The sequence below is a fragment of the Annulohypoxylon truncatum genome (assembly GCF_022578515.1).
Source record: "Annulohypoxylon truncatum strain CBS 140777 unplaced genomic scaffold F4807scaffold_16, whole genome shotgun sequence".
In the NCBI taxonomy this organism is placed as follows: Eukaryota; Fungi; Ascomycota; class Sordariomycetes; order Xylariales; family Hypoxylaceae; genus Annulohypoxylon; species Annulohypoxylon truncatum.
Genome location: NW_025953802.1, coordinates 607659 through 631317, shown reverse-complemented (window position 1 = coordinate 631317; position 23659 = coordinate 607659). Strand labels below are relative to the sequence as shown.

Sequence of the window (23659 nt, the reverse complement as noted above, 5' to 3'; positions counted from 1 at the left end):
CCTGGCAGGCATATTGACATAGAAAGTTGAAGCGTTTAAGGGGCTATGCTTGAGATGGATATACTGAATAAATCGAACCAGGGCGTAAATTTGGAGTTTCTCCAGATGCTACTGTGTAATATCCCGAAATAGAAGTTCGAGCGGACCGTGCGATGAGGTCCTTGTTAGTCGCGTACGTATTCTATCAATTTACTGTGCTTCTCAAAGCGCACAAATATTTCGATAACTTCGAAGACGTGCAGATATTATAAAACACACAAGATCCCAACAATAGGAAACATGTAAAAGAACTCATCAAAGGCCTACACATCTAATGACGTGTTACATTCGACTTCCTCAGCTCCGTGGGATTGTGGGGTAACGTCCATAGGATCCGGGGTAGCGAGCGGCCAAGCAATAGCCAAGATCCATGGCGTCTACCTACGGTACTCGGCTGACTTTAGAATCCTTTGAGATATAGAATACGTCAATCGCTCGAAGGGAAGGATCCTATTCAGTCAAGTGATTAGCGATAATGGAGGCGGTGAAATGAGACTATTGAGAACGAGTCGTTGTTTTTGGATCTTGGAGATCACGATGGTGGAGGAAAGATGAGGGGAAGAGCTGGGCTTCCACGGTTCCCCCGCTTTACTTGTAGGGGATAGTCACCCGAAATTGTTCGGAAGTTGGGAATTATCATGTGCTAATAATGTACAATGTACGTTGTCGCCTCCAACTCCAACATCCTATCTCATCTGGACTGTTCGAGCTGTTGAGTAAAATGTTAGGCTCTGATCGTCAAGGACCTAAACACCCGGGTCGTTGGTAGACTAATAGGACGGTGGAAAACTAGTACGCTTAGCTATTTATGATAGTCGGGCCCGTTGATGCTCTAGGATATGTGGGTAGTATGCACAAAAGGCAGAAAGGGAGAAAAGAAAAAGGACATTTCGGTGGCCTCTCCAAAACCTCAGATTCGTACAACCGATTAATATATGTACGATAAGAAGGAAAAGGGGGAGAAAATTCAAGGACGGTTATCACGTCAGCAAAGGGATGTGCCAGTAAAAAGCTACTTATTTTAAAAGGGGATATTTGGGTGTGATGGCGCTGACATGGAGCAATATAGCCAATCGTAAGATGTATCGAAGATGCGTGTGTTAGAGACCACCAACAAGTTCCAATGCTGTGTGACAAGATGCGAAATACATCCATCATGCTGTACGTGTAAGCGTACATGTATTACATATTACATGGATCTTCAGCCCAATGCCAATGTCCCAATCTCACACAATTCATCATCGTCGTTTACATATATGACAGTGATGACCCTCGCATCTTGGGTTTGCTTAAATAAGTCTAAATTTCTAAATCATCGTCAAATCGGTACCCTCGCCCCTTTTGGTAACGTCATGCGATATGTAAGTCTTACTCCCAAACTCCAAACTCCCAATTCTAAAACAGCGGACGCACAGGTATGCGGCTCTCTCGCAGGTACCAGCAGACCGTTACATAGTAGACCTATCATTATACTGCGTAGCGGTGTTACTCCCCTGGGTTGCATCGCGTCGTACCGTCCCTCCTTTTCAAATACTACCTAGTCGGATATAGAATGTCATTCGCTTATTATATAGAAGACGCGTTTGATTCGCATATATTTGGTGTTGGTAGAAGCTGTTACCTATCTCTGCTGCACAATGCATTTATGTGATAACAACACCGGAAACTCCCTTCTCCCTTGAGAGGTAACGAGTGTCATTTGTCTCTTCTCAGTCATGATTTTAGTTTATAAATCGATGTTTCTTTCAACTCGTTACGCCAAGAGCCTCCTCTTTACGAATTGAAAAAGATTACTTCACAGAAATTAAAACGAACTGGATCTCCGTCCCTTTTCCCCGGGGCGGCAGGGAAAAGACACTAGATATGGCGCTATGTACTAGTATATGCAGTCCAGGCCTTGTCCTGGACCTAGCAGGGGTAAGGTCTTTCGAGTAAGCAAGCAAACCACATTCGCGGAAATTCCAACCATTTGTCCGGGTCTTCCAACGACTTGCTGCGCACACGTTACCTAAACACAGCTGGACACAGCCTACCTTAGACCACCTTAGACCACCTACCAAGTTAGGCACGTAGCTAAGAGCGGCTAAGCGATCACTGCTTCTTCTAGACTGCCGAATCCTCGTTTCTAGCGTCGGAGCCACCTGATCCAAACGTCCTGCACAACATGGAACGGAGCAGTTGCAGTTGAGAGTTCCCGGTAAAGCGGAACAGCGGGACGACATAACTATATACGTAGTGGAATAACTAGAAGTAAAGTAGAACATGATATGTGTTATCCAAATTTCACAAACGTGGTCCACGTAATCTACCTGGTTGGATAGTCTATATCCAGGTACCATTCTCTTACCTTAGGTAAGGCAATAGTGATAAATATTCCCTCGTGCTGGTTGGATGAACAGGGGCTAGAGTGCCACTACCTATGGATACAGGTAGACTGCAGTCTGGGTAGCAGCTACGGAATACGGAACAAACGCTCTTTCACCAACACCAACAATATACGATATATGTTACCATCTAGGTAATCTAGACATACATAAAAGTCGTTTAATGTAACCCCGTCTTTTAGTAGCCTTAGCCATTGGGTGACTAGGTGATGCAATTTACGGGCAGAGCTGGGGTAGCTTTACCCCGGGGGAGGTACGTACATACCTACAATACCAATCGGTGATCAGACAATTATGAGAGAGACCATTTGATGACAAGGTGGAGTAAGGAAATAAAGACCAGAAAGACTAAGTAGCCCCCCTTGTCTTCCACCTCTCCCCCTGGCTCCCCTGTCTCTTCCCTGCCCTTCCCCACTGCGTACCACATACAGGTATGCTACGTACAGACCCTGAACAAAGCTTTCCATCTCCATACACACCCCCATTTCCCCCCCCAGAATCCACTGAGAAAATCCCCCATGGCCTGCATGGCTTAATATCCCATATTCTTTCCGTGTCTTACTTAAACTGTCGAGTTCCCCCAGTCGTCTCAATCCCATCCCCGGGTCTATTTTTTTTTCTTTCTTTTCTTTCCTTCCCTAGTCGCGGTTAACAAATCTTCGGAACTCTTAAGTACAAGCAGGAAGCGGGTGCTCTTCTTACCTAAGCGAGGGTAATAAAAACGAGTGATAGAGAATAGTGAATAGCCTGGTACCTCTTCTTAAGTCTCAACGACTCGCGACCGCAATGGCTGAAACCGAACTGCACTCGGTGCCCACCGCCGAGAAGGACATGAGTCCTGGCGCCACCACCACCGGCGCGCACACCAACGGCGGCGACACCACCCAACGCTACGACTATGGCGGCAACCCGCTGTACCACGCCCACTCCGGCCCGGACGCCCGCCTTCCCGCCTTCGGTGGTGAGTTCCAGCCCGGCCTGTACAAGCCCATCGAGCACCGCAAGTTCGCCAACCCCGCGCCCCTCGGCCTGTCCGCTTTCGCCCTGACCACCTTCGTCCTGTCCCTGATCAACTGCGGCGCGCGAGACATCATGAAGCCGAACATCGCCTTGTCTTTGGCTTACGGTTACGGCGGTCTGGTTCAGCTGCTGGCCGGCATGTGGTAAGTGTTTAGAATTGGGAGTCGTGATGCTCTTAGTCTTTGTGGACGATTTACGGCGACTAACCAATTGCAACAGGGAGATGGCTGTCGGTAACACTTTCGGTGCTACCGCCCTGTCCTCCTACGGTGGTTTCTGGATCTCTTACGCCATCGTCCTGACCCCGGGTTTCAGTGTTCTCGCTGGTTACGGAGAGGCTGAGCAACACTCGGTTCTCGGATTCTTCCTGACGGGCTGGTTCATCTTCACCTTCCTCCTGCTCATGTGCACCCTGCGATCGACCGTCATGTTCTTCATGCTGTTCCTCACCCTTGACATGGCCTTCCTCATGCTGGCCTGCTCCGAATACGCCGCTGCCAACGGTGCGGCTCACGCGAGCTTGAAGCTTGGACAGGCAGGTGGCGGCTTTGGTCTGCTCGCCGCCTTCTTGGCTTGGTACAATGCCTTCGCTGGTATTGCCGACTCTAGGTTCGTATCTACGTGTTCAATCCACTATAAGATGACGACTAACCCTGGCGTAGCAACTCATTCTTCATCATCCCCGTCTTCCACTTCCCATGGTCTGAGAAGGGACGACAGGCCCGCGCCAAGACTGCGCGCGAGAACGCTTAAATCGATGATCGGTCTTAAGGAGTGGCTGGCTATCTGGTTTTATTTTTGGCCAATTTTGTGACACAAAAGTTTTATGTGGTGAACCTGGCGATAGATCGCGCGCAGCGTTCTGAAAAGCGAGGACACCCTATGATACCTACCTTACTTAATAATATGTATACGATACATAAGAGGATTATACATGACGATGTGGAGAAAGGGTGTATGATCTATGTATCTAAAAAGTAATGAAAAGGGGGAGAACGCCGGTCTTCTTTCTCCGTGTTTATGGCCATCCTATCACTTACCATACTTGATGTGAGAACGTGTTGTTGAGCCTTGACATTGTTATCGAAGTCCCGTGAAGTTCGTATTCAGACCTCTATCAAGATATCCCATTAAGACCAACCTTACTCTATTGGGCTTTACTTCATACGCGTCTCGTTTGATTAGTCATAAGCAACGAGATGCCGTACCTAGTACCGCCCTAGTGATGCTTGTTTGACGATCCTGGCAGTATGAGCCAGAAACAAGATCAAACGCAAGTGTTCTAGAACCATTTCTGCTCGTGCTCAGACTATCTACGTATCAGCTTGGGTATAAGACTGGGATTAAGGCCAAGACCGGGATCAGATACAGTAGCGCTGGAGATCTCAGGAGAGCGCAGTTGACTTAGATGCATACCGGACATAGAAAAAGGGAAACTTCCGTGATTACGACGTCTGTGTGTCTTGTACGGTGAAATTTTTTGAGAGCGTTCCATGTTCTCGAAGTCCACGTCGTCGTATGGAAATGCGCCCTTACCGTCGTTCTAGTACTCAAGAGCGTTAGTGCTAATATTTCCATCGCCAAGCGGATGCAAGAGAGTTCCCGATAATTGAGGCTAAACCGTAGATCTCTATTACTCAGTCGTTTTGATATTTTCAACGTCAGCCCCATCCAACTCCTCTAAAGAGAGATCCACGGTGTCTTCGCTTCTGGGCCTGTGGCCTTTGCAAAGAGCTTCTTTCCCCAATACTCCAGGTCTTAATTCAAAACCGGCACGTATAATTTACCAAGCAAATGCCAGTTCCCTGTCACCCACGGGCCAGCATACGTGCCGTTCAGTTATGAACATGGTCCTAACCATCTATGATTGCGATCGTTACGCTCCACTCCCCAATACATTATCTCGACTATTATGGCTTACGAAACATGGACTTCTACCTTTCATGGTATCTATTGGTTTCTTGCGTCAGTGTTACTAGCTTATTCAAGCAGAAGGCTATGCTCCTGGTGACCCTAGTCCTTGATGAGAAGAGACTCCAATCCTTATTGAGGATCAGACCGGAAGCAAAATAATAGTGAACCTTCTAGTCTCTTTTTCACTGATGTTTACGGAGTGACATCGTATGTTAAGTCTGAAGAAATACAGTTAAATAATTAGATACTAGATATGTAAATACCAGGAGTATAATCTTTGAGGGCAAGTTGCTCAAGGGATAAACCCTAAACTAATATAAACTGCAATATAGAAGCGTGTACCTGTTTATGGGGAGTCGAAATATTGGGGGTCTTACCTATCATCATTCTTAGAATATTGTCCATCTTGCTTCCATGCGGGTTGGTTGGGGTTCACTTTTACATCAAAGTATATGTACATAGATCAATAGAGTAAAAAAATTAGAATAGATTCGACATATAGTTAGAGATGTTAAGTGCATCAGTTAATCTGCGCTCTATTTCATATATACCGTAAATAAAGATTGGTGCGAATTGTGTAGTGTTGCGAAAAGTAGTAAAAGGAAAAGCGAAAATAGTTGCAAGTGTGTGGTTCGAACCTGCGCAAAAAGTGAAAAAAATTGTTTGCTTCTCTTTGATTGAGCGTGTCATCCTTAGTGCAGGGGCCATGCTAATCTTCTCTGTATCGTTTCAAATTGACCAAATGCCCGAAGGCGAAAATTAGAACTTTATTACACTATATATGTCTTTCATTTACCCAGGATTTAGCCGAATGAGTAATCCACATTTCCGTCCGCTTGGCCCCTGAATCAACTCTGACAAACTCATGACACGATCGGTGCATTTGCTCATAGACATGTATCATTACCTTTATTGTATATTTACGTTTATTAGTCGATTCATCCTTAGCTATTTTTTATCCGACAGTCTCTCGTCTATGGTCTCCCTGACGACAGCGCTCATCTTATATTCAAACGGTGATGTCTTCGAGTAACCTATCCTGTCCATCTTAGATACCTGTGCCCCTTTTCACTGTACTGTCTATTGGGAAGAGTAGTGAGCAATGAGAAATTCAAAATCGGTAAGCACATAAGTACTCTTCACGTCAAATATACGAAACATGATGTACTGGGCTGCCTATAGTTTAAAAACATAAAGTTAGATGTCGTGAATTCATATCGCCTACAACCGATAACTAATAACTAATAACTAATACACCTTAGTTTCCCTTTCGTAGTCTCACTGCCTTGGGGATAGGAGCCATGTAATAGCGCATGATCTGCGACCTCTAGTCGTACACATCGGACGAACTTCCAACATCAATCTCCTCTTCATTCTCATCGTCATCATCCTCAACCTCGGCATCGCCCTTCAGCCTCTGGCTACGCAGGAAGTTCTTGAAGCCGCGGCTCATCTTGACCACGGCCCTGAGATGCTTGTCGGTCACAGTCACCTTCTCATTCCCATCCTCGAGGGCCTCCGTCTCGGCCAGCGCGACGGCGGTCTGCAGCGCGTTGCGGATCTCGCGGCCGTTCCAGCGCAAGCTCCTCACGTCGCGGCTCTCGTACGCGTACTCGCGCGTGGCGACGCCGACGTGCACCTTTCCGGCGCTGTCGCGCTCGAGCCTCTCGAAGCTGTTGACCCAGATCTTCTCGCGGTCGGCGTCGGTCAGCGACCTGTAGTGCAGCGCGACGTGGATGCGCGACGTGAAGGCCGAGTCGAACGTCTGCACCCGGTTCGTCGTCAGGAACAGCACGCCGCGGTAGTACTCGAGCGCGCGCAGGAAGATCGACACGAGCCCGTTGCGCGCGATGTCTTTCGCCCGCCGCGCCTCCAGGTACACGTCCGCCTCGTCCAGGAGCACCATCGCCCCGAACCGCTCGCCCAGCTGCAGGAAGTACTCCAGGTTCTTCTCCACCTGGTACGAGTTCGTGCTCAGGTCGCCGCTCGTGAGCGCGAGGAGCGGCCGGTGCGTCAGCTCCGCCACGCACTCCGCCGTGCACGTCTTGCCGACGCCGGGGCTGCCGTGGAGCAGGAAGATCCGCCCCTGGCCCTTGTTCTGGACGAAGTCGTTCGGCCACGGGGTCACCTGGCCGTTTGCGCTGGCGAACTTGCCGATGAGGGATCGGACCGTGAGCTTGATCTCGCTGTCGAGCACGAGATACTTGAAGGCGTCCTTGTCGAATTGGACTTCTTGCAGATGCTCGACGTTGAAGTGGCCCCAGCGCCGTTCGCCGAGGATGAAGCCGGAGACTACTTTGTTCAGGACGATGTAGTAGAGGTCCTCTGTTGGCGCTGCATGGGACGTCGGATCAAGATCTTCGAACTCCGCGAAATGGCTACAGAATTTTCCTCTGTTTGCCTTGCTGCAGGTGCTGCAGCCACAGCAAGGAGCGAGGTAAGGTAGGTTATCCTTGACTATCGGAGGTCGATTAGACGGCGGTGGAGAGCGTGCTCGTTGACGGTTTCCTCCAGGACAATCGAGAGAATACCGCGAGAATCCGGCCAGGTCGACGATGACACGGCCGCTCATGTAACCACTTGCACTGACGGGATAGGACCAATTGAACTCAGGGTCCCTTTCGGCCAAGCTACCATCGTGAGACATGTAACTCGGCCCTTGGGAAAGTTTCCAGACCATCTTACCAAGTTCAATCTGCTTTTCTTCAACCTCCATGGGATCCATGTCGCCATTTTCACCTCTGAAGAAACGGGCTGGTATGACTGACAGGTTTGAAATAGCCTCCTCTCCGGTAAAGGGATCAAGGGAGAACGAATGCATTGTGCGGCAGAGCCTCTCAGCAGAATATGAGATATTCCAGCAGACGATATGATGCGGGGTGGTAGCCCCTTGGGAGTTGGTATAGCCCTCGCCAAAACTTGCGAGTACGAAAGGAGTCCACTTGTAATCCTTCTTAGCGTATATGACTTCGCCAGGCTCGAAGATAAATCCGAGGTTATCAAAAGTAGCCAGTGGAATGTCGCAGTTGTGTCGTTTCTCTTCTTCGCGGATCCGGTCGCCAAGGGTCTTCTCGAGGAAGTTGAGAAGTATGTCGATGTGCTTGGCAGTCGTAGACGCATACTCCTCGCCGTGGACCTTTCGCTGCTTGACTTTGTGGCGAGCGAGAGCTTCCCTGTGATGGACTAGCACGTAATATGGAGCGTTGATCGTAACGGTCTCCCCGAGGAAAGACACCGAAGGATAGTATCCAACCACGGCCTTGAGGGCATTGATGAGGTGAATCGAGTTGATTACCATGCATGTGGTTTCTACCTTGGCAATCTTCACCCCAGATTCATCGATGCCTCTCGGCATAGGCCCCCCTGGACGGGAGAAGTCATCATATTCATTATAATCATATCTATGATTCCATCTGACATGATGTGGAGGCGGAAGGCGCCGGCCGGCCGGTCGTATATTTTGGATAACAGTAGTTGAGACTTTGGTGACGATTTCGAGGACTGGCTTCTTCTTCAAACTTGGAACCTCTTCATTCATGTCATCCAGCTGAACATTGATGGGCTCGTGACTACGACGCACTGACAATCATATTAGTAAGTTATTAAATAAATCGGTTAGAAATAAGAAATAGGGCCACTAACCATCAATAACCTTACCACCCCATCCCTTGTACTGGAGAACATAGCAGACGTCCGGGACTTCATCTTCAGCAAGCTCACTAGCCGCACTGTCATCGATGGCTGACTTTTCAACGAGAGCTCTCAATTTCTGGATATTCTTGTCCTCGTCATTAAACCCAGAGCCTTGCCCGAAGGGTTTGTTAGAGGGGCTAATCTCTTCAAAACTAGCAGTGGAGCTGGTGTCATCCATATTGACGAGAATGTTACTAGAAAAGGAGTGAACTTGAAACAAGATTCAATGTGTGTGATGAAGAGTCGAAGTTAAGATGGAAGAATGGTTGGAGAAGGAAAGTTGGAGAACAGGAATCTATACGAATAGATGGAAGACACCCACGGTCATCTTATAGCTCAGCCCATTCAACCATATAGCTGGTGGGAGCTTCGTGTCACAATCACAGCCATTGGCGAGGCAATCGCGCGGACTAGTTGCCTGCCCGGCATATGTAGTCAGAGGCTGGACTCACACATGCAGCCCAAGACCAAGATATGCCTATAGGGCTGAGAAACCATCCAATCAAGTGAGACAACCATGTAGGCAGCCAGCGGGGTCCTAGACTAAATCATGATAACAAAAGAGGCGGAGTTCCAACCCCTCAAAACGGCAGCACCTATGAGGTAAAGAGAGCGTGATTAAGACTCGCTAAACCGATCTGCCTAGCAAACAGCAACTATACGGCCTATTAGATGGAATGAAGTTGCATGCATTGTCGGTAAGCATATGCAGAGATCACTAGTCGGTAGCACAGGGGTGATTAAGGGTGGTTTATACATAGAAGGCAACCAATGGATACCTAGATAGGAATGCTTTTTTGAGACAGTGACTATATATTCACACTGTAGATAGATACTGTATCAGATCATATACGCATCATATACGCCAGGAGAGAAATAGATCAGCGATATCGCTCAAGACAAACTCCCCAGGCAGAATCGTGAGTTGAAGCCTTACGTAGGAAGTACGCTGCCCGTTCCCATGAACTGTTTGAAAATCTGTAGCGAGACCTCCGGTTCTGCTTCAGTTAGCTATCACTTTCCAAGTTATGCTTCTCGTCGATCATGAACTTACGATAGAATGGTAGATTGTGTCCAGCCTCATATATACGCATAAAAGTGAAGTTATCCAAGGACTTGAACGTTCCCTTCTCTACACCGTTCAGGGTGTAAGGCTCTAACGTCTTGGTCGCGAACATGTCTTTTCCGGACCATTCAACGGCATGTGCTACGTCAAGTGTTCCATACCAGTTCGAGACATAGTCAGCGTCACCAGTCCAGATGAGGACCTTGATACCAGCTTGTACGACGTCCGAGAGCTGAGGTACGAACGAGCGCGCATCTGCAGTTTTCGTTAATATATTATACCGCGTGCTTTAGTGAGTGATCATACCATCGCCCGAATAGTAGAACCCGATTGCTCCTCCTTGGTCCGTATAATTCACCTTTGCCCCGAGCGCTTTCTGGATATCTGGTCTTTGCAGATACGCAACATATGTCGAGGGCGGTCTCGAATACGGTTCACGGATATCGCCTAAGTAGTACCCGTTGGGGGATCTCTCCGCAAAAGCGGCTAAGATGGGGTACTCGATCATATTCAGGTACGAGGTATAAGCAGCATAGCAGTTGTCGCTTGTACCATTCGTATGACAAAGGTCAAGCGCAGGTTTGACAGTCGTGTTGTACGTGTCCAAAAGCTCGTCATGGATGGACTCATTGATGATTTGCCTGTACGAGTTATTGTACATGTACTCGATGTTGGCCTTTTCTTGGATCTCGGCATCGAACCATCCATTGTGAATGGCTAAACCCACCATATGGATTTCTTCGCCTTCGAGATCTCCTCGAACAACTGCCGCATTTTGGTTTAGAATATAACGTGAGAACTCGGGTATGTAATGTCCTCCGTACGATTCACTGACGATGCCGAAATCACGGTTTTCATATTCGGGAAAGTTATCGTAGAATGCCTGGAGGAAATTCCATACCAGGGGGGCGGCCGCTTTGGTGGAATTAGTGGTCTCATTACCATATGAGAAGCCCACGCCTATAGGTTGATCGATATAGAGCATGTTGGCATAATTGTTAAAGGCGTATGGATTCAAGGATGGTGTGGTCTCATTATTAACGAAGTGACAGGGTCCAATTTGTGTGAAGAGTCCGTACTCCGACGCAGCACCAGGACCTCCGTCCAGATACGCCACCAAGGGAGCCTCTTGGGGATTCTCGCGAGCTTCGAAGAACCTGACGGGCTATTTGTCAGTTTCATGACCTCGAACTTTCAACGTATACCGTGCCGGCCTACCAAAACCACATGTTCATATTCTCGCCCACTGTGAGATATCCCGAATATTGATTGACACCAGGCGTTGTTTCACAAATACCCGAGTTCTTGACGAATGATAACTTCGATCGTGTGGCGACGTGCTCGAAGACATTGTAATGCACCCCATTCCGTTCCTCTACATATCGCCTGTTCGCGGCTCTTGGCGACGCTGGCACACCGGACGTCGTGGCAGCGGTTGAGACAGCCAGGAGTGCTCCGGCTGCAAATTTGAGTAACCACCGCATCGTAGATAAAGACCAGGCGTCTTTCAGGTATCTGCCTCAGGTTGTCGTCTAGAGTCAATCGCCAGCAAAGGAACACAACCTGGGGCACGATGTTCACAGCGCCATTGCGATATTTTATTCATCATTTACACAGCGGCACAGAAGCTGCGTGGAAGATTCTTTGGAAGCCCTTAAATGAGTTCCATGGATCATCTTTTGTGTTGTCGAATGAAGATCCATTGTCGGACCAAACCCTGGTTGCCAATATGTGCATAGCCACGTCCTCCTCCATTTTCCCCGGCTCTCGGTAATTAGAGGGTATGTTGGTTGACGGCACAGAAGAACTGAACTCCACAGAATCAATCATCATTAGACGAGATATAGCAAGGCCAAAGATTGATATAGACAATTATTCAGTGTGTTAACAGGCATTTCTCTGATGAGGTCCTTCGTGATATCTTAATGACATAAATCAACGACAACACCGCAACGTTAGAGCGGTAGGTCTTCAAATTCATTCCTCATTGTATAAAGTAAACTACTTGAGATGGAGTATATTCGTTAAAAGACCAGGAACATCTATATTCTATTTCTGAGTGAAGGCTCCGGATCTTTCCTGGGGAAAGGCGGATTCGGATTCGGACTTAAACATGAACTCCGGTGATATTAAGAAAATATCCTTGAAGCCACGATATAGGTATATAGGAGACAAACGTGAACCTATCGGCATGTTAGTAGTTATATTAATGTATATTCATTCACGAGTCGCACTATATCCCTCGAGATATGTCGTGGAAGTGTCGATCACACATCAGTCAGCCAGCATATAGGAATATACCTAGTATCAGCAGAATCAGTTCGCCAACTTGAATTTTGTACGTCAAGAACTATATACAAGCGAGAAACAAACGCCTTCACATCGAGCCTACTCCAGATATATACAACAGCCCGACCCGCACATCCAGACTATCCAAAGCCATCTCAAGCTCAGCAGTTCCAGTCGTGGGTGCAGTCAAAGTCCCTGCCTACAACACCGGGCAAGCCGATGTTATCCACCTTGCCGATGCCGAGGTTGGTGTAGCTGCCGATGTGCACTTTGCAGTTGGGCTTGTCCTGGGCGTCCGGGATGCCGAGCGGGTCGATGTGGAACTTGACGCCGCCGGCGTCAACGTCCACGCCCTTGCCGTTGCTCATATTGTCGTAGCTGGTGCCCTTGCCGTTCCACTCGACCTTGCCGTCAATCTTGAGCACGCCGCCGGCGCCGCTGTTTCGTTGATTAGCAGCTGTTTGAGCCTTGTATAGTAGTGGGTAGTAGGTAGGTAGAAAGGGGACGAAGGTGGGATAAAAGTTGCGTATGCGTGAAAACTGTTTGACTTACAAAGTGTCCCCGGCAATGCAGCTGCCGGAACCGCAGGCGCTGTTCTGTCGGTGGTATGCCGTGGTCTCAAGGTGGCAAGACCTGCCCAAGACTTGGGTGCCGAAGAGAGCTGTAGCAAGGCCGATGAAGGTGATGGCGTTGGTGCTATAGAGGCAAAGCTCATTAGCTAACAAGGCAATTTCTCATCGACTTCCGAGACTTGTATGGTTCAACTTACTACATGATGGTAGTGATGTGTGAGTGAAATTTGGAGGTGTAGTTACAGCTGCTTCATTGCTTGATGCTTGATGCTTGATGATCGACGCTGGATGTTTGATGAATATGAGTCTGAGATGGGGAATTTTATCTTCATCGTCGTCGCGGTCTCTGCACCTTTTATACTTGAGACGATATGTCTGTATACGATAGTTTGTCGCCTTGACCGACATCACCTAAAGCATAGCCATGGAGATCTTTCATCTAATTATCGTGAGCGTACTAAACATGCTACATTTTGACACCGCTTCTATCCATCGTTGATGACGATAGTGTCATATCTTTACCGTGAACAGCATAACGCTATAGAGCTGAAAATAAACAGCCAATCATCGTCGCCAATTGCTATGTAGAGCTGAACGGATCCCGCGAGGCGGGATTGTGGGTATGCTAAACTTAGGATGTGGAGGACGTGGAGGACATTGGAGGATTCTAAGATTTTGCAGGTCGTTTCTTGAATAGGAAATCCCCAAGCCACCTTTAGAGGCAAAATCAAGATTTGGGGATCCAACTTGAGACGATTTTTAAAAATAATGACGTAAAGTAAATATGAACATCGTCCAAGCATCCGAATTCAATCTAGTATATTAGCTAATAGCGGCATATTTCGCTTGTCCACCTTAACTAGCTACCTGGTAGGTAAGGTGCCTGGGCAACTTTAGTCTTTTTGTTGAAGATCTATGAATATAGTAACTGCGCCGCAAGCACCCTAAATTTTTAACGAAAGATACATCCCATTATGCCTTTTAGCATCATCGAATCGTCTCTGTAGCAGTTTTGATGCGGTCCTCGATGATATAGACCCATCTCTGCGCATTCTCGAAGTCTTGGTTGTCGATACTCTCCACAAGCCCAGGGAATACCGCGCCCGCATAACCGGTCCAGATCCCGGGGGCAAATACAACGTGTTTGAACCAGGGTCTCTCGTCTAATCCTTGTGGGTATAGGAAAGCGCGCTCGATCTTCTTGTACTTAGTGTTGACAAACCGAATCTCGTGGAGTAGCTTCAGCTTGCTGATCCATTTCCACCAGGGGATGTCCTCGTTTGCTTTCTCGGATAGTTCGTCCGATTTAGCATCTAGTGCGATCGCCGCCTCCTTGAACTCGCTAACGGCCTGATATAGGAGATTCAGTGACACCTTGAAAGACTCTTGATCACCTTTAACCTCGGTGCCAACGGAGCGAGCCCTGAACTCAAAGATCTCCTCCTCGGTAGACAGCTCTGCCTGGAAGGATTCTAGCCTTGCTTCAGCCTTCTCGACATACTCCTTTAGCGCGTTTGCATAATCGGTTGCGTTCAGGGAAATGAGTGGCGTCTCGACTATTTTTGCGATGGCTAAACCAAGGATTTGAGCCATAGTCTTATGGTATACAAATCCTGGATCACCAAATTCGGCCATCCAATGGAAGCTATCGTAGTTGCTGTGATAATGATAGATGGGTGAGTCGTCCGTTTGGCCACCGAAGTTCATATCGAGACTAGGGACGCCCGCAAAATCTTGGAAAGCCGTGAAGTCACTACCACTTCCCATCGTACCGATATACCCATCCCATAAATCACGAACAGTCTGGCCCTTGATAGTTTGATTCGGCGATTGTACCAAGGCGGTCACATCGTAGATGAGCTTGTGCAGCAAAGGAGCAGCATTAGCTTCGAAGACTGGGCTTCTCACACCCACATCAACATTAATATAAGCGACGTTAGTGACCGAAAGCCATGGCAAGTATTCCTCAACCCATTCGGTGCTTCCTACCAATCCGTATTCTTCGCCGTCCCAGCTACCGAAGACAATAGTACGTAAAGGCTTCCATCCATTTTCTAGAGCCTTGCCGAAACTGCGAATAGCCTCGTTAATAACAGCAGAGCCACTGTTGGGGTCTCCCGCACCGCCAGCAATCCACGCATCACGGTGGTTGCCCACCACTATGACTTCGTCAGGAATGGTACCGTTAATGATACCAATAACGTCCCACTGGGGAGTGATGGTGTATTCTTGTTCGTTATAGAGGTTGAGAACAACATTATCGGGCGAGGGACCAACGTTGTACTCGACTCCTTTATAGTCTAGTCCAGTGTTCCTAGTCCAGTAATCGCCAAAGTCTTTAGCTTTAGGACCAAGTCCATTAAGGGCTTTCAATATTGGCAAAGCTTCCACGTAAGAGATTGGCAGAGACGGTATACTCGGAATAGATCCTTCAACTGGTGCTCGTGGGACGCCTGGCTTTGAGGGGTAGCCGGGCGTCGTTGGATCACCTGGAGCGACACTGAGAAACTGGACACTTCCTCTCTGGACACTACTGGGATGTCGCGCAGGGCCGCTTGGATATGTCTCATACCCGTTGGCTTCGGTAATTTTACCATCGTCGCCGGGATCACTGTAGAGGACGATACCGATCATACCAAGGTCCTGGGCTCGCTTGACCTTCAATCCTCGGAAGATACCGCCGTAACGAGCGATGGCGATCTTACCCTCAAGGCTGACGTTGGCCTTGATGAGATCCTCAAAATCCCAGAAAGTACCATAGTTCACATAGACAAAGGAGCCGGTGACGTTGCCACTTGCGGAGTAGCCGTGGAACGTCGGGATGCTTTCCTCTAGCTGTGTGGTGGGGTCTTCATCAAGCACGTCCTCTTCTAGAGTAGCCTCGAAGGAAACCTTCCACGTTCCAACATCGGTAGAGTCCGACTTTGACTTCTCTAGGAGAGCAAGCCGGTGATCGACTGGGTAGTTTAAGTAGGTCTCGTACGCAACAATATCTGATTTAATTCCCCACTCATTCCAGCGATCTCGCGTCCATTCTGCCTATATTATACATAAATGAGAAATCATGTTCGCCTTCTAAGTTATATGTATGTGCATGTGTCTTACCTGAGATAAGTTCTTCCCAGCCAGATGCGCACCGGCTGTGTAGTACTTGCTCCATTCGGCGGCCTTGTCCGAGCTTGGTGTATCCAGAAGAATACTTTGAAGCTCTTCATAGCTAATGTGCTTATGATGGTGTCCAGGCCATCCACGGTGAGCGGTATGCGGTGGCGCGAAGACGACGACGACGAGAAATGTGACGAAGAGAGCAATGAGAGAAGAGCCTAAAGCTATGGTACAAAATCGGCGGAGGGTCTGATGAGGGTATCTCCGACGGACTTCACCGACGGTGACGGTGGTGATTAGTGGCGTATGCTCATCCGCCATCTTTTCATCGCGACCGAGGCTGGACTCGGACCGCTTCATGATAATAGTTTTCTGACTCTTGACTCTTCACCAAGTGGTTGATCAAGTCGAGCCTCGTGAGTGGTGATGGTGAATGAAGTTGTTCGGGGAAGTGTTTTCGATTCTCCCCGCCGCGACGTAATGAACCATGGAAATGTTGCAATCGGATTCGGCGATCTTTATCCTAGACATCCTACGGGCCATTATCTACATACACCCCTGGCTACGTGGGGCCGCACGCACTGTCGAGATAAGGGAGCAAGTTCTAGTTAGTCATCGCATCTTCTCTGGGTTGATCAATACCTAAGAATATTCTTCTTGTTAGTTGTTAATAGGTTGTAATCTCAGACACGTATTCAGATTTTGAAACTGTTAAATACAAATAACAACTTGGAAGTACCTATCGAAAAAGACTTAATACCTGATATATAATTACTAAGCCACCTATTTGTGGTGGATGGTGGGTTCCATAATAATAGTCAATATTGAACATTGGTTGGTTACTTAGCACTTTCCTTTACAATCCATCCAATCAACTTGGCTTCTGGGTTAATATACTTCCCGTGTCTTACTTGACACTATGAGAAAAGCTTCGACGTTCGGTTCATATGGCTAACCTTATAAACGATTGTGGCTGCCCGACTCAACTATTCGACCTACTCTTTTTGGATCAATCGCCAACAGCCCGTGGCGAAGCACTACCTGTAAGAGTATCTTATCAAATGTAACTGCATAATGAAAATGCTTTTACATTACATATGTATGCAAACTTTAGAAAATGTAACTAACGGAGCCTCAAAAGGAGCAATAATGATAGATCAAATTGCCAAGTGATGCTGTCTCACGTCGTATTTCGTCAACGGCTTCACCATTACCAACTTTCTCACGCTCCTAAACAGGCAGTAACACAGCAGATAGTGAACCAGTTACAATCCAAGCAAGGATTTCATATCCATACTTCGAGTTAACTTGGTATGTTCCTATATAGAGGATCTAGTAGTATAAGCTTGTTTGAAAGCCGCATCACGCACTTTGAGGGAGCTTAGACACAGTGGGGTCTCGGTCCATGTCTATGCGGGGCATAAGACAGAATGGATCGCTGTAGGGACAAATACTAGCCAATCATGTCTCTATATTTCCCAAAAGAATGGGAATGTTTAAGCCTTGCTGCAGTGCGACCAGCCCGCATCCGCGCAAGCGTAGATCCCCCCTTGGACCTCTTCCTTGTCCTTGCATGATCAGGAGGCTGGACGTTGGCGTGTGACTTTCGATTTTGGGCTTCTCTCATCAAACTAATTTCCAATACACCTACGGATTTCTGTTCTACAGCGTCCGACACCGGACAGTCAAGAGCCTTTCCAGGTTTCCTAACACCCTCCCGCATTATTATTCTGCGCTACGAGACATGCTGGACATCACACACCTTGACTCAGGGAGTACCCGAGCTGATCGCTCTGGGGTTTCACTGGAAAATTCCGTTGCTGCAACATGCAACAATATTGGGAGCCACTCTACCACTCTGCCGCTCTCCGATTTGTTCTCCTCCTAGCTGAAGGCGGGTCGTCAAATGGTAGTCCGTTACGAGACAAAGTTCCAGTCATCGTCGAAAAAAAAGGTAAAGGGAAAATTTTTGCATGCGTCACGCCTTACCGCTGTAACTCTTTAAAGACATAGTCTGGCCCACTACTACCGCGCTTGGATAGAGATTCGGCAGCCTATGTGCGGTAAGCCGCAAATCAAATGCGACCTACGCGGCGGGAGATCCGTTCTCAGACCCGGATTACTGCTATCTTCGGCTTAGCCCACGAACTTGCATACGACAAGGAGGGCTTGCGCGAGGTGACAGGCACATCGATGAACCCGAGGCCTGGACATGTTCGGTACGATATATGGGTGTCGTCACGTAGCATTTTTCGACGTCCTCTGTTGTTTATAATCATTTTGTTCCCCGCCAGTTCGTAAGACCGAGATATTCTCTCTTCTCTTTTTTCTTGGTTGGAAAATTGCTACCATCCGTTCCCGCGTAGTAGTCTTTCCCTCTCTATTCACAGGTCGTTCTTGCGAGTCTTAGATATAGACTACGTATCAGTGAGGTAGCTGTATCCAAGTTTCGACTCATCGTTCTTTCTTGTGCCAAAGTCTAGGGACTACAAGTAACCCGCGTCCTTCATATTCCTCTTTCTGAAATCTCACTTCCAGCTAGCCTTCTGATCCTACCGAAAAAATGACACCCAAGAATCATGCGCCGAAGTTGCCGGCGCAGCAATTGGCTATATTGGGTGAGCTTCAGACATTCTCCTTTACTTACTAGCTTAGCCTTCTCTTCAATAAGGTCGGCAACTCATGCCGTACCTCTTTTTGGATGGATATACAATACCAACGTATTCGAGGGGCGGGGTTGTAATCGGACTTATACCTGTCTGAAACGACCTGTCGTACCTTACTTGTCCTGTTCAATATACCACCGGTTTCTATGTTGTGGAATGTATCGAAATCTCGAAGAGATAAAAGAATTATCATATTTTGTGGCTTGTCCATCGTGACTCGTTGAAATTGGTGTCAAGAGCGTTTCAATAGAGTAAAGCATCATATCATACCTAGTGGGAGTTGGGATGAGAATCAAGTAGAGGTTGTGGCAAGATCGTAATTTGGCGATGGCGATATACCAGGTATTCCGTCCCCTTTACGTACTTCGAGCTAACTTTTCTTATAGCTGTCGCACGATTTGCTGAACCCCTCTCTTACACATCTGTTTTCCCGTACCTACCAGAGATGATCTCCAGTTTCGGCGTCGAAAGAAAGGAAGTCGCAAAATGGGCTGGCATCACGAGTTCCGTCTTTTCCCTCGCTCAGAGTATGACCGCTGTATTCTGGGGTAGGGCCTCCGATCGGTTCGGAAGGAAGCCCGCCATCATGACCGGTCTTTTATGTACTATGGCTTGCTTCTTAGTATGGGGTGTTTCAACAAGTTTACCAATGGCTATCGCCGTCCGTGCTATGATGGGGGCTGGTAATGGAAACGGTATGTATTTGGAACCAAACTACTTTCAAGGCTGCCAAGACTAATCATCACAAAGTTGGTATCATTCGAACGATGGTTGCGGAGATGGTAACAGAAAAGGAACTCCAACCAAAGGCCTTCTCAGTCATGCCGCTAGTCTGGAGCGTCGGTAGTGTATTCGGACCAGCATTCGGCGGCCTGTTCGCCAAACCCGCGGAGCAATGGCCGGGGGTCTTCGGCAACAGCACCTTTTTCAAGAAATACCCGTTCGCCCTCCCCAACCTGATAGGTTCCATTGTCTTCTTAATTTCTCTCTCCACCGCCATGCTCTTCCTGAAGGAAACCCTCCAGAGTAAACGCCACTCCCGAGACTGGGGGCTCGTCCTCGGCGAACGCATCAAGGAGGCATTCCGCGAGCACTCTCCTGGACGACGAGCGCAGCGTCTCCGCCGGTACTCCCTTCAAGACGACGAGGTAACGGCGCCACTGCTCAGCGGAAGCGCCCCTTCGAAGACCGCTCGAACCAGCGTCGTCGAAACCAGAGCCGAGAAGCCCAAGCCTCTCCCGATCAGCGCCGTATTCAGCCGCCAGACCACCATCAACCTCATCGCTTACACGTTCCTTGCGCTCCACGCCGTCGCCTACGACCAAGTCCTTCCCGTCTTCCTCAACTACCCGCCGCAGGCCCACACCCCCGAGAACACGACCTTCCCCTTCCTCTTCAGCGGCGGCTTCGGCCTCAACCACGCGCACATCGGCGCCATCTTCGCCGCCGAGGGCGTGCTGTCCGGCTTCGTGCAGTTCCTCATCTTCCCGCTGCTCTGCAAGCGGTTCGGCGTGCTGCGCTGCTTCAAGACGTGCGTCGTCGTCTTCCCGCTCGTCTACGTCGTCACCCCCTTCGTCGTGCTCATCGAGCCCAAGGCCCTGCGCTACGCCGCGCTGGCCCTGATCCTCATGACCAAGACCTTCGCCGTCATCGTCGGCTTCCCGTGCACCACCATCCTGCTGACCAACAGCGCCGCGAGCCTGAGCATCCTGGGGACCCTCAACGGTTTCGCGACGACGTTCAGCGCGCTGGGAAGAGCGACGGGGCCCGCGCTTACGGGGAGCGTGTTTACGTGGGGCGTTAAGCATGGGGTTATTGGTATGCCGTGGTGGTTGCTGGCGTGCATTGCGACGCTAGGTGCCGTGCCTGCGTATATGGTTGTTGAGGGAGACGGGCCGAGTGGTGCTGTTACGCCTGTTGATAGTGATGAGGAGGAGGGAGAGGTCGATGATGAGATCGCGGAAGATGAGGAGGATGGCGGGTTTGAGAATAGTCAGACCAGCACGCTCATCGTAGTGGAACAACCGCAGCCGCAGGATGCCCCGTCTGCGGAAAGAGCCGAGGGCTCGAGGAGTAGTAACGGCTACGGTGCAGTGACGAACTGAATGAGGAATGTGGGATGAATGAGGGCTTAATGTTAGTAAGTAATGTTCTCATGAGGAGAGGACGGGTTAGACTACGTTACTGGTGTTAGAGGGCGATGGCGATCGAATAAACGTTACTTACAAGCAGCTACACCATCAAATATTATTACCATGGGCGGCGTTACGGATCTAGAAAATGGGAATGGGAATCATCATATTTGGAAGAAGCAAGTAGGAGTTTATTTCTTGGTTCAATGTAGATAGAAGATTGGAACTCATCATCACCACCACGCCGAGAAATATATAAAAATATGTTCAAAAGTCATGATTCAAGTGCTTTTCATACTCATCGCGTCTAGCTAATCCCATTTTTTGTGTCTCGTACGCCCGTGAAAATGAGACATGAACTCCCTTCATCCCAAGATTGCTCCCGCCTAACCCGACATGACCTGCCCCCGAGCCGCAAAACGCCTATGAGTGGAACGAAGCCACTTGCTCATAATTCAGCATAAAAAGCTATCAAGAGGTATCACTTTTAGTTTTTGGTTTCCACACCAAGGACTATCTGAGAGATTCAATATGTCCTAACCGATTCCCAATCGTCACTCTTGGTAGAACCCGTTGCCGTTAGCTTATCTTCGCTTATTGTCCAACCCGGTTCAACCGCCCACCAGCCAGCCGACCAAAGATTTCTAAGCATAGAGCTTCTTCTCGTAGCTCTCCATGTTCACACCGCCCTCCAGCTGCGCGCTCGCGGTGCGGATCTCGAACCGGAGTGTTCCGTTGGCCGCGCACTCGTGAAGCTCTTCCAAGCTTCGCATACCGCAATCCTGCATCGAGTGCTTGAGGCCCGCAGCTAGGTAAGGCACGAACTTGTTAATGGATCCGCGGTGTGCTACAGCACCGGACACACCCTGGGCGACCAGAACGCTGTCTCCTTCACTGAAATACCGAGCAGTGCCAGCGTTACTAGCCTGGCTGTTCTTGCTGCCGGCACCAGCCTTCTTGTCTTGCATAGCGTCGATACTACCCATACCGCGGTACGCTTTGACGAGCTTGCCTTCCCGCGACACAAACGATGTACCTGGGGACTCAGTAGTACCGGCAAGCAAACCACCCATCATGACAGTAGACGCGCCGAGGGAGAGGCCCTTGACGATGTGACCGACGTTCTGAACACCACCATCGGCGATACACGGCACTCCAAATTTCGCAGCAAAAGCCGAAACGGAGTAGACCGCAGCTGCTTGAGGACGACCGACGGCCATGACTTCCTGAGTGATGCAAGCGCTTCCGCTGCCCATACCAATTCTCAATCCGTCGACGCCAGCAGCAATGAGATTCGCAGCCTGCTCTCGAGTCACCACGTTCCCGCCGATGACATCAAGACCAGGGAACTCGTTCTTGATCCACTTAACCATGTCAATCTGGAACATGCTGTTGCCTTGACTACTGTCTAGGATGACGATGTCAAGTCCCGCATCAACGAGCTTCTTCAGGCGGATCTTGTCCTCCGGCCGAGTACCGATCGCGGCGGCGCAAATGAGTTGCTTGGAGTCGGGGAGCTTGGATGCAAGCGGGAAGTGTAAATTCTTGGTCAAGTCGGAGCGGGAAATCATGGAGACAAGGTTGAAATCCTTGTCGACGATAGGTAGCTTGCCCTTCCTCGATTTCGCAAGAATCTTATTCGCCTCGGGAAGAGTAGTGCCTAGCTGAGCAGTGACCAGATCGGTCACCATGACTTTGTCGACTGTCTGGCGGAGGTCATCCTCAAATTGGAGATCGCGGTTCGTGACGATACCTAGAAGCTTGGAGCCAAGCTTGCCAGATTCTATGGGTCTTTGGTCAGCAAGGGCCTAATCCTAGGATGAATGCTTAAAAACATTGTATAACAGGTATACATCATCATAAAGAGCATAATTGAATCCCCATGACATTGCTGTCTATACGGTGGAACGAAAGTTATAAAATTAGGTTTGTAATCATGCGATGTTTGTAGTTTTTGCCAGTCCAAAGACAGAGAACAAGAGTAGACAGGAAATGGTATGCCAAGAATGATATCAACTTACCAGTCACGGGGAAACCACCAAATCCCCATTTCTCCTTAAGCGCCTTGGCTTCTTCAACAGTGGTCTCCTTGCTAATGACGACGGGATCGACAATGAAGCCGTTCTCGTATCTCTTGACCTTGCGGACCATGTCGGCCTGGGCGTCTGGCGAACAATTGTGGTGAATGACACCGAGACCACCCTGAAGAGCCATGTGAATGGCCATCTCGTGCTCAGTGACTGTGTCCATAGGAGAAGAGACGAAGGGAGTCTTCAGCGTGATTCGCTTGGTGATGGGCGCCTCAAGTATGACTTCAGAAGCGGGAAAGCCAATGTAGCCGGGCAGGATTAGGAAATCATTGTATGTTAAGCCACCACGCTGCTTAGTATCAATGAGATCCTCAATGCCAAGGCCATCGCGAGACGGATACTGGTTCAGAGCATCAACTGCAGTTTTGTAGTCGAGGAACTTGGTGCTGCCATTGACGGCAGTGGATCCGTTAAGGGACGGCATTTTGACAGGTTCAATTAAGGAATTGTGCTAATGAAATAGCCAATAACCAATAGCCAAAGGGGTTGAGGTCGAAGAAAGCGTCGAGAAATTGAATTGACCTGTCGACGAGTTGGATAGTATTCTTCTTCCCGAATAAAAGAAGGAAAGAAAAAAAAGTTCGTAGCCGCGTTCACCAAAAATTTTTGTGTTCAACCTGCGGGGACCCTGCAGAGACCAAACTATCAGATGCGGGGCAACTTTGTTAATGCACGACCCATCGCTTCAA

The 23659-nt window shown here is 48.8% G+C and overlaps 7 protein-coding genes across 7 annotated transcripts; 2 read left to right on the top strand and 5 right to left on the bottom strand.

Annotated features, from left to right (window-relative positions):
- Positions 1-2530: 2530 nt before the first annotated feature.
- Positions 2531-4886, top strand: F4807DRAFT_426246 (GPR1/FUN34/yaaH family-domain-containing protein). Its single transcript, XM_047998033.1, has 3 exons — positions 2531-3586; positions 3663-4052; positions 4106-4886. Exons 1-3 carry the CDS (start codon positions 3210-3212, stop codon positions 4194-4196), a joined length of 858 nt encoding a protein of 285 aa, XP_047854293.1. The 5' UTR covers positions 2531-3209; the 3' UTR covers positions 4197-4886.
- A 1577-nt stretch (positions 4887-6463) lies between these two features.
- Positions 6464-9777, bottom strand: F4807DRAFT_426242 (P-loop containing nucleoside triphosphate hydrolase protein). The gene is made up of 2 exons (XM_047998032.1): positions 9000-9777; positions 6464-8936 (listed from the first exon to the last, which is right to left on the bottom strand). The coding sequence occupies exons 1-2, from the start codon at positions 9226-9228 to the stop codon at positions 6685-6687; spliced, it is 2481 nt and encodes an 826-aa protein (XP_047854292.1). The 5' UTR covers positions 9229-9777; the 3' UTR covers positions 6464-6684.
- Positions 9778-9787: 10 nt separating this feature from the next.
- F4807DRAFT_426239 (putative carboxypeptidase S1) lies at positions 9788-12134 on the bottom strand. Its single transcript, XM_047998031.1, has 4 exons — positions 11335-12134; positions 10423-11273; positions 10105-10371; positions 9788-10048 (listed from the first exon to the last, which is right to left on the bottom strand). Exons 1-4 carry the CDS (start codon positions 11598-11600, stop codon positions 9984-9986), a joined length of 1449 nt encoding a protein of 482 aa, XP_047854291.1. The 5' UTR covers positions 11601-12134; the 3' UTR covers positions 9788-9983.
- A 216-nt stretch (positions 12135-12350) lies between these two features.
- Positions 12351-13179, bottom strand: F4807DRAFT_467608 (uncharacterized protein; the record flags this gene model as incomplete). The annotated part of the gene is made up of 3 exons (XM_048002509.1): positions 12351-12843; positions 12958-13101; positions 13175-13179. The coding sequence occupies 3 exons, from the start codon at positions 13177-13179 to the stop codon at positions 12567-12569; spliced, it is 426 nt and encodes a 141-aa protein (XP_047854290.1). The 3' UTR covers positions 12351-12566.
- Positions 13180-13674: 495 nt separating this feature from the next.
- On the bottom strand, positions 13675-16676 carry F4807DRAFT_89395 (Zn-dependent exopeptidase). The gene is made up of 2 exons (XM_048003622.1): positions 16083-16676; positions 13675-16016 (listed from the first exon to the last, which is right to left on the bottom strand). The coding sequence occupies exons 1-2, from the start codon at positions 16440-16442 to the stop codon at positions 13965-13967; spliced, it is 2412 nt and encodes an 803-aa protein (XP_047854289.1). The 5' UTR covers positions 16443-16676; the 3' UTR covers positions 13675-13964.
- A 1617-nt stretch (positions 16677-18293) lies between these two features.
- F4807DRAFT_426235 (MFS general substrate transporter) lies at positions 18294-21157 on the top strand. Its single transcript, XM_047998030.1, has 3 exons — positions 18294-18700; positions 19135-19443; positions 19499-21157. Exons 1-3 carry the CDS (start codon positions 18646-18648, stop codon positions 20851-20853), a joined length of 1719 nt encoding a protein of 572 aa, XP_047854288.1. The 5' UTR covers positions 18294-18645; the 3' UTR covers positions 20854-21157.
- F4807DRAFT_426231 (IMP dehydrogenase) lies at positions 21147-23561 on the bottom strand. Its single transcript, XM_047998029.1, has 2 exons — positions 22902-23561; positions 21147-22663 (listed from the first exon to the last, which is right to left on the bottom strand). Exons 1-2 carry the CDS (start codon positions 23392-23394, stop codon positions 21525-21527), a joined length of 1632 nt encoding a protein of 543 aa, XP_047854287.1. The 5' UTR covers positions 23395-23561; the 3' UTR covers positions 21147-21524.
- Between the last annotated feature and the right edge of the window lie 98 nt (positions 23562-23659).

Excerpts from the sequence above, each read along its gene's own strand:
- F4807DRAFT_89395 (XM_048003622.1), bottom strand. The coding sequence starts at position 16,442 with ATGAAGCGGTCCGAGTCCAGCCTCGGTCGCGATGAAAAGATGGCGGAT. Across the intron at positions 16,017-16,082 it reads CTGGGAAGAACTTATCTCAG|GCAGAATGGACGCGAGATCG; the intron begins GTAAGACACATG and ends TGTATAATATAG.
- F4807DRAFT_426231 (XM_047998029.1), bottom strand. The coding sequence starts at position 23,394 with ATGCCGTCCCTTAACGGATCCACTGCCGTCAATGGCAGCACCAAGTTC. Across the intron at positions 22,664-22,901 it reads TGGTGGTTTCCCCGTGACTG|AATCTGGCAAGCTTGGCTCC; the intron begins GTAAGTTGATAT and ends AAAGACCCATAG.
- F4807DRAFT_426242 (XM_047998032.1), bottom strand. The coding sequence starts at position 9,228 with ATGGATGACACCAGCTCCACTGCTAGTTTTGAAGAGATTAGCCCCTCT. Across the intron at positions 8,937-8,999 it reads GGGTGGTAAGGTTATTGATG|TGCGTCGTAGTCACGAGCCC; the intron begins GTTAGTGGCCCT and ends TATGATTGTCAG.
- F4807DRAFT_426239 (XM_047998031.1), bottom strand. The coding sequence starts at position 11,600 with ATGCGGTGGTTACTCAAATTTGCAGCCGGAGCACTCCTGGCTGTCTCA. Across the intron at positions 11,274-11,334 it reads AATATGAACATGTGGTTTTG|GTTCTTCGAAGCTCGCGAGA; the intron begins GTAGGCCGGCAC and ends ATAGCCCGTCAG. Across the intron at positions 10,049-10,104 it reads ACACAATCTACCATTCTATC|AACCGGAGGTCTCGCTACAG; the intron begins GTAAGTTCATGA and ends TAACTGAAGCAG.
- F4807DRAFT_426246 (XM_047998033.1), top strand. The coding sequence starts at position 3,210 with ATGGCTGAAACCGAACTGCACTCGGTGCCCACCGCCGAGAAGGACATG. Across the intron at positions 3,587-3,662 it reads CAGCTGCTGGCCGGCATGTG|GGAGATGGCTGTCGGTAACA; the intron begins GTAAGTGTTTAG and ends CAATTGCAACAG. Across the intron at positions 4,053-4,105 it reads GCTGGTATTGCCGACTCTAG|CAACTCATTCTTCATCATCC; the intron begins GTTCGTATCTAC and ends ACCCTGGCGTAG.
- F4807DRAFT_426235 (XM_047998030.1), top strand. The coding sequence starts at position 18,646 with ATGACACCCAAGAATCATGCGCCGAAGTTGCCGGCGCAGCAATTGGCT. Across the intron at positions 18,701-19,134 it reads GCAGCAATTGGCTATATTGG|CTGTCGCACGATTTGCTGAA; the intron begins GTGAGCTTCAGA and ends CTTTTCTTATAG. Across the intron at positions 19,444-19,498 it reads GGGGGCTGGTAATGGAAACG|TTGGTATCATTCGAACGATG; the intron begins GTATGTATTTGG and ends ATCATCACAAAG.